General features: G+C 38.8%; 1 protein-coding gene across 1 annotated transcript; it reads left to right on the forward strand.

The window, feature by feature from the left end:
• The first annotated feature begins 567 nt into the window (after window positions 1-567).
• On the forward strand, window positions 568-5,214 carry psmb8a (proteasome 20S subunit beta 8A). Its single transcript, XM_030790143.1, has 6 exons — window positions 568-717; window positions 1,069-1,210; window positions 1,430-1,541; window positions 4,111-4,240; window positions 4,428-4,632; window positions 5,102-5,214. The coding sequence occupies exons 1-6, from the start codon at window positions 568-570 to the stop codon at window positions 5,188-5,190; spliced, it is 828 nt and encodes a 275-aa protein (XP_030646003.1). The 3' UTR covers window positions 5,191-5,214.
• The last annotated feature ends 3,856 nt before the right edge of the window (window positions 5,215-9,070 follow it).

A 9,070-nucleotide genomic window follows, 5' to 3' on the forward strand; every position in this document is an offset into this window, starting at 1 on the left:
GCTGTCTGTGGTTTTGAATATTCTGTTTTAGCGTTTTTATGATGTGTTTTAAGCATATTGTGATTTGAACGAAATAAAAGAAACCCAGTCCCACATTCGTAGTGCAGGTGTGCCCTAGTACACAGGTAAGAGCGTGTAAGAGCGGCACACTAACCTGAGAGTAAAGAATCTCCCTGAGAACTGATGATGCAAGGGCACAGATGATGCCATTGGTCGAACAGCTGCTCGATGCGCGTCGAGCAGAAGATTTCCTGGTTATCCTTCTCATCCAAATTAAGGTCCGTATGCATTATATATCTACATTTTTTCGACGATCATGAATTAGCATAATTTTGGCTCATTAAAACATGCAATTGCCTTTAAGTGGTATATCGGAAGAGGCTGGAATCAGAGAAGTGGCTGAGAAACTTTCGGTTTCGACTTTTACACCCCCCCCCCCCGCTCTCTCCGGGTTCTCACATTTCCCTGAATCATTTCAGCGGGGCCTTTAGTTGGTTTCGCTTTGCGAAAATTTAATAGAGCTCCAATTACGTTTTATTTTTACAGTTGTTGCTAATCTACGCAAGCATGGCTCTTTTAGACGTCAGTGGATACAATTTTCATTCTAGACGGTGTGGAAAGTTTTTTGGCGCAAGAGAGGCTCAGTTTGTCGATCGACCAAATCACTTCAGTTTTGGGACCAGATCTCAAGAATTCGCTGTACCTGTGGGAGTTGATGTAAGTAGTTCGCATACAAACAGATTTAGGTCTACTCAAATAATTTTGCATCTTTAAATGTTCTTTTGGGGAATTCCAAATGTGGCGAAAATGTTTGTGTTATCTTAATTCATAGGTCATGTGGCTTGCACAATGAAATTATATTTCGAACTCGACATCTATGCGTGTAACCTCATGGGCAGGAATCCAGACGATATAAGTTAATGATTTTCCATTTTCCAATTATGTGTTCAACAATGCCCCCCTCTATCCTCCCCCTAACTCCACCTGTTAATCTATGTATAAGAATTATCGGTATATCAAGGAAGTCACATAACTACAAGTTGCATGTGATGTTTCTTTGTCCTGCAGCCCACGGCATTTTTAAAGTCATGTAGCCGTGAAGATGGAGTATCAATAGATCTGAATCATGGCACTACAACACTGGCTTTCAAATTCCGCCACGGGGTTATCGTGGCAGTGGACTCCAGGGCCTCAGCTGGAAGTTACATCGGTGAGAATGCTCAGTCCTTACATTTAAATGACATTTTAGGACACACTGATACTATCAATTCCCACTCACAGGAGAGACTGGAGGAGAGTAAAGCACTGATGCATGATCTCAAAAAAAAAAAAAAAAATCGAGTTTCCATCAATAAATTATTGTACAACCATTTTGCTGTTGCATCTCAGTGATATTTGTTTTGTTGATATAAATTTTTTATTTTTGCAGCATCTAAGGAGGCTAACAAGGTGATCGAGATCAACCCTTACCTGCTGGGGACCATGTCGGGGAGCGCTGCAGACTGCCAGTACTGGGAGAGACTGCTGGCTAAAGAGTGCAGGTGTGTCTGAACAGGTCTCTATGTTCATCAGCACAGCACAGTATTGGGTTACAGTTACCTGCCTGTGTGTCGCAGAGTCAGGGCTATCTGTCTGACTCAAAGCCTCCTTCTGTCATATTTGGGCACACTGGACAAAGGGGTGAGCTCATGTGTCTTGCCTGTCTGAACCATTGGCGTGTCTTATCACTTTCTGAGAATTATGTAAATCTGAAATATTTTAAACGTGATTATAATGAACAATGGTGCCTCCAATCTGTATTGTGTGTGTGTGTGTGATTATGTGTGTGTGTGATCATTCAACATTTTGCGTAATAATAATGAAAGCCAAGGCTGGCATCATAAAGTGAAATAAACGCTTGGCTTATCTTTAGAAGAGTTGCAGATGGCGAGTGTTGGTGCTGAACCTCCTAAGAATGGTGTCCCTCCACTCAGTTGTGCATTTTCGGGTTAAATCCCTCTCAAACGCTAACTGAACCAACTGGGCCTTTCTTTTGTGGAACGTTTTCTTATATCCATTTCTGTTCGAAGTGCAGTCTGATAGTTGCTTGCTCTCGCTGAAACATTAGCGCCAAACGCTGTTTGACTTGCTAATGCTAACTGTACGTTTTGCGAGTAATGACAACAAATCAAACGAATCAAACCAGTGGCACCAAAGCACCTGACGAGAATACTACTTCCCCAAATGTGACCTTATACAAATATGACCAACAGGGTGGGTTTTTTTCTTTGCTTAATTTTATTTTTATGTCATCTCCTTTAGCGAAAAGGTTTTCACTTTTAATATGATAAATGTAAATTAATTAATAAAATGCAAAGATTGGCATTAAAGGCCTAGCCTGCGAGGGTGAACTCAATCACTCATTTGGGGGGGCATGGCCTGCGAATGCCCCCCCTCGACACGGACTCTGTGAAAAGTCAAATGCATTAATGCATTAATGCATTGATAACGCGTTACTTTGTTAACTTGTTAACATGTTCATAACGCGTTAATAACATGTTGATTCATTAATAACGCATTAACTTTGACAGCCCTAATATATATATATATATATATATATATGTCCTCCTTGGTCGGTGTCAATGGAGACCAGCCTTGTGCAGTGTCTGCTGAAGTGTCTGCCTTGAGATGTTGGCACCAGAATTGCTCAGATTCATCAGGATTGCCTTGGTGGTGATTCTTGGATTCTTCTTGGTCTCTCACACTGCCATTTTTGCCAGCGCAGGGGTCACTTTTGGCTTCCTAGCCCCGCCATTTTAGATTTTTCACAGTGTGGAACTCTGTATGGTTTTAGATTATGCTACGCATTGTGGCCACTGGCACTTGAAAACACTTGAATATGGCTTTATAGCCTTTCCCCATCTTGTGAGCAGCCACAATGTGCAATCAGAGGTCCTCACTAAGCTCTTTGGTTTTAGCCATGACTTGCAATTGACTAGTTACTGACCAGAGAACTACTGCATGAGCTGTTCTCAATTTATAGCTGATCAGAATGCTCTAGAACATGGTAGAAATTACCAGAACCATTTGTAATGTTTCTCAAAAATTTGCAACAATTTCAAGGGGTATGAATAGTTTTGGACATGGTATTTTTAGTAAAAACATAAAAAAAAAAAATTGATCATTAACATCTCTGACACAATGTCTTACTGTCTTTTGTCACTTGTTTATGTCATTTCCAGCCAGATGAAATCTATTGGTCAAATATAAATTCACTATAAACCCAAATTTGACATGGGTATGAATAATTTTGGGCTTTACTGTATAGAGAGAGAGAGAGTGTCATGACTGTGGGTGTAATTCCTTTTTTGGGTCCTCAGTCTTTCTGTTTTGTCCCTGTCACATGTTCGATTTCTCTGTTCATTATTGATGTATGTGTATCACCTGTGTCTTGTCTTGTCTGTCTATTTAATCCATGGTCTTTCATTCACCCGTTGCTTAGTCTTTGAGCCATTTCCCTGCGTTCTAGAGTCCTGTTTCATGTAAGACATTGGAGTTCTTTTTTTTTTTGTTGGACTGTGTAATGTTTTCTGTCTGAAGAAATGTTTTTGTTTGCCTTTTTGGATTGAACCTGTTTTTCACTTTTTGGACTAGTTCTGCTTGTTTTTTGAAAAAGCATTTTGCCTAAGTTTTCCCTGTTTTGTTCTCATGTTCTTTTTCCCTTTTTGGATTGAGCTGTCTCTTTTTGGACTTGTGAGATTTTGTTTTTCATTAAAATCTTGTTGATCTAACCTACATGCCAGTGTCTGACTCTGCATCTGGGTTCACCCTAGTCCTGGGTGGAGCGTTCACTGGTTGTTTGTCTTCTGCCCTGGCAACCCGAGTTTGAAGCCCACCTGGTCCAGCCTTGTGAGGGAGAGACAGATGTAGTTGCACCTTCTAAGAGCATTGTCAGTTCCTCTGCCCTCTGTGAATGTGACTTCAACAAATATTTTGGTCATTACCATTTATCAGGAGTATTTACCTTACTGTCAAATATTCTCATACCCTTATGCCTACTATCTTTCTCTGCATATAAACTGTGTGACCGAGATGAAACATGATTTTTACATAGTGCTTTTGTTTTGTTAGACTTTATAAGCTGCGTAACAATCAGAGGATCTCAGTGTCGGCTGCATCTAAACTCCTGTCTAACATGATGGTGGGGTACAGAGGCATGGGTCTCTCAATGGGCAGCATGATCTGTGGATGGGACAAGAAGGTACAGCCTGTACGCATGATGGTGTGTGTGTTTGCGTGCATGCATTCACTGATCTGTGTGTACGTGTGTGTCTCTTGTGTGATATTACTTTTGTTAAACAAGTATACTAAACTATTGAACTAACACAATTGTATATCCAGACTGTGTCCAGTTCCATAATGTTGTGATCTGTATATTTCCCCCTAAGGGCCCAGGTCTGTATTACGTTGATGATAATGGCACACGTCTCTCAGGCCGTATGTTCTCCACTGGCTGTGGGAACAGTTATGCATATGGAGTGGTGGACAGCGGTTATCGTGAGGATATGACTGTGGAGGAGGCGTATGAACTGGGCCGTCGTGGCATAGCCCATGCCACACACAGAGACGCCTATTCTGGAGGAGTTGTCAATCGTGAGTACCCTAACACCATTCCCTAGTCTATGCTTATTAGACTGAGCTCTGAGTCACTGAGCTCTGAGGTCTGCTGTAGTGTTTAGCCCTTCAGTGCACTATAAGCTCACCTTATTGGTGGAAGAATTGGTATGGTCAAGAATCCAACATTTTCATGAATGAGTGCTTGAACCCAAGTATTAGAAGATATAGAGCTAATTTTGGACCAGTAATCTTTATTGGAAAACTATTTTGAAATTGTCTGCATGCATTGTGTGTGCTATTTGCATTTTATTACATTTGACTCTGAAATCACGTGTGCAAATTATGTTGGTACTAAATTAAATCCACAAGGAAAAGCACACATTGCAAAACAATATTTCTGTAAACCATATGGAGGTAGAGTAAAGCAGACATGTGCTAGAATGCAAGCACTGATCTTTGTGGCTCTGTGTGTGTGTTCATATGTGTTTGTCTCTTGTTTACCCAGTCTACCACATGCGGGAGGATGGCTGGATAAAGGTGTGTAAGGAAGACGTGTCAGAGCTGATTCACCGCTACAGGAAAGGCATGTTCTGATTTCAGAACAGTGTACATTCAGCACACACAAACATAATTTGTCAGTGCTTTCATGCTGTATCATGTGCGGCACAAAATAAACACCATTTTTAGACCTTGTCCTGTGTTATTTCATCAGACAAAATGAGCTTTGCAATTGCACTGTAAAATCCAAGACAGTACTTCAAGAATCAGTGCAGTGGAAGCAAGGAGGGTTTCTGTGGGTTTTTTTTTTTTTTTTTTAAATTTAACTATTGAGTAATATACCTTGACACTTAAGGCAAACTGCATATGGTAATAAATCTGAACTTGAGAAAAGAACTTACTCAGAGGAAGAACATTAAAATGCAAATCAATGCAGCTATAGTGGTTTGTTACAGTAAAAAAAATCACCCTTTACCACCTATCTACCAGCATCTTGCAACCCACAGCCACAACTGGGAACTTGAAATGAGTCCCTCAAGATTGAAAACATATAATATACTACAGATCATTTTACTCTTTCACTGTTCTGTGACTTTTAGAAGAATCTGTCTTATAAATAATTTTGTGGATGTTGTACTGCCATAATGATCTGGTTATTTTGATAGATGAAAACTGTGATATTCTGACATTCAGTAGCTAATCAGTGCACAAGACGTCCCTGTAACTTGTTCCCAGTCTATAACAAGGTAATATGATGGTGGTGTGGGTTTGGCATGCATAGAACACATACTCTTTAAAGACAGTTTCTTGAATACTACATATCTTTGTATAGTAGTATATTTAGACCACTCAGGTCAATAGTGGCAATATACGTCATCTCTCTTACAAAGCCTAACACCATAATCACAGGGAAAAAATCTATCATAATCGGAAATAACCTGTTTGGATGTTTTGTCCATGTGTTTCATGTGCACACACTGCCTGGCCAAAAAAAAGGCACCATACAAAGAACACACAAAGCACCACACACGATTACAAACACAGCAATACATACATCCCCAATTCACAGCTCTGTATACACGGTGATTGTATACATACCACACATTCACACATCCTCTGTACTTCCATTTCTATTTAAATAAAACCCACAAAGGAAACATCTTGTGTTGCATTCTAACTGGATGCGACACAGTGGCCACACACTTCCTGTGAACTATACAGTCCTTCACACACATCACAACAGGGAGGATGAGGAATCATTTTTACACATGAATTGGCCACCACATAATCCTGACCTAAACCCTATTGAAAGTCTTTGGGATGTGCTGGAGAAGATTTTAAGGAGTGGTTTGACTCTCCCGTTGTCAACAAGATCTCAGCCAAAAATGAATGCAGCTCTGCACAGAAATAAATGTTGTTACGTTGCATAAGGTTTTTGAAACAATTCCATGGTGAATGTGCACCGTAATCAAAGCTAAAGGCAGTCCAATGAGATATTAGAGTGTGTGACTTTTTTTGGCCAGGCAGTGTATCTAATGCCAAAACTAAATCAGAATTAAAGTTTGTGGAGAATTCGTTTACAAAGAGTCTTCCGAGTTGTGACACATATTCGCAGGCACTTCACTCTAAAAATATGAACATTGTTCTATTTTTGACCTCTGTAAAAAGATGTCTATCTCTTAATGGCAATACAGAATTAAGTCTGTGTTAACATTCTGTGAGTTGCATGCTCATCAGAGGTACAGAGATTTAAGTAGTGACATGTAATTGTTTTCCACAGAAATCAAACAAACCTGTGGCAATCTCTTATCGTCAGTGTAGAAGGTTCAATAAGAGTAGATATTTATTAACCGCTGAACCTAAAGATAAATGCTCATTTCATTACATTTCATTCATGTAAAGCTGATGTAAGGTTGATGTACTGTGAGGTGAATGTATGTTTCTACATCATCATATAAACTGATATGAGCGGACAGGAAAATTCAAAGGCAACGTTTAGAAATACTCCAAAATATTAAGACACATAAATGTCATTCAACAATTAGCAGACTATAACTCTGTATTGAAGGTCTTTCAGTGATCCAGATTAAAAGCACATAATCAATCAAATGTAAATGTCCAGAGGCCATCTAATAGCTGTTAATTATCTTTATCTTCAGGATGTTCCACAATCTTCAAGAGCAAAATAATAAGAGCAAAAATAAGCCTGTTCATCGGAGAGAACCTGTGAAGAAATCCAGATTATAAGAAATTATTTTGAATTTGATTTAGGATTGCACACCTGTATCTACCTTAACACTTTTTAATCACTTAATCATGTTACAATGTTCAGCAGTGCCTTGAACTAAAATGTGGCAACAGACCAATTCAACTTGAGCTCTGTTTTGTGTTTAAAATCTGATGTAATGAATTGAAAAGGTGACTGAGGCTTTGTAATCATTCTCATTGCCCTAAAAGGGTTCTTCTCAATGCAGCAGGACTCAAGTGCAATATAAAAATCCTCACACTACAATATTAACACCATTAATGTGGGATGATTGCACAAACCAAGAAGCTAGTGAATTAAACAGCGATGAAGCATCAAAATATAACCACATTACTGAAGCCATTAAGAACCAATCATACTGATTTTTTTTAAACGACTTTATGGTTAACTGAACTATTTCAGAGTACTTGGGCACAGGTGTGTGTGTGTGTGTGTATGTGTTTTGCTAGGGATGACCAAATGTGGCAAAAATGTTTGTGTTATCTCAATTCGTAAGTCATAGGTTTAATTTAATTATGATCCTTAATTGTCTCTAAAAGGAACCTGGCGGTTATTTAAGCACTGTTTGTTTAATATAGTGGCATACTTTAAATGTATCTGGAACAGTCAGTGAAGCTGACTATTTGCTTCTACTACATGTGTGCCTCCAATTTAACAGCCCATGAGATCAACATGTTGAAAAAGATGATCTTTTTTACCACTAACTCCGTGGAATAAGTGACCTCCATATGCAATGTGATCTGTGAATGCCTTAAACTGCTAATAATGTCATCACACTACACACCTGGACATTTTGTAGCCTTTATTTAATGAATAACATATTGTGCCAATTTACATCTGTGTTTTTTTTAACAAGTAAACCTAACAAAACATCCTTAATATCCCATATTCTGTTTCCTGATTCACATGTGAGAGAATTAATATATAAGACCTTCATTCAACTTACTTTATATTTTATATGTCATTCATGAGACTGATTTAATTTTAATATCGTATTTCAATGATGAGCTCATTTAATTTGAAATACATTCCCCATCACCCAAAAATTTGAAAGTAAACATTGATATTAATTATTGTCTAAAAGCCTTGAAAAAACGTGACTACTAAGACCAGAAAAAAGATTGAACAAAAAAACCTTTCAGCAAACATAACCAAGTACAACAGAAGAACCTGAATATATTTCCACGACAGTTGGGAATATTGTGGGTGGGGTGCTGGGAGGGGGGGTGCCCAATCTCTTCACTGTGTTACCAGTCAATAACTGCATACAACCACAAAATGGCAACAGACCAAAACAGGATCAGTTTGATGTCTGTTTTAGATCAGATATAATGAAGTGAAAAGGTTGCCAACTTTACAAAGATCAAAAGATGTAAACTCACTACTACAAGGCCTCCTCCCAAGAGCTAGATGCCGCATCCAGACACTACAGTATTTACATCACTAACAGGAGAAAATATTTCAGATGTGCATGGCATTTTAGCAGAACAGCGGTGAAAGAACAAGACTGAACTTCAATATATTCTTTGCTGTAATTATCAATGAGTGATCAACCTATTAATGAACCTCACAATCAGCTGATTTAACGATTGTTGACTGTGTGTGAGTGTACATACGTCTTCTTATGAATGTCTATGAATGTATCTATGTGTATGTGTGTACCTGTGTGTGTGTCTGTGTGTGAGTGTGAGTGTGTGTGTGTGTAGAGAG

This window comes from Chanos chanos, chromosome 1 (assembly GCF_902362185.1).
Source record: "Chanos chanos chromosome 1, fChaCha1.1, whole genome shotgun sequence".
NCBI classification, from domain to species: Eukaryota; Metazoa; Chordata; class Actinopteri; order Gonorynchiformes; family Chanidae; genus Chanos; species Chanos chanos.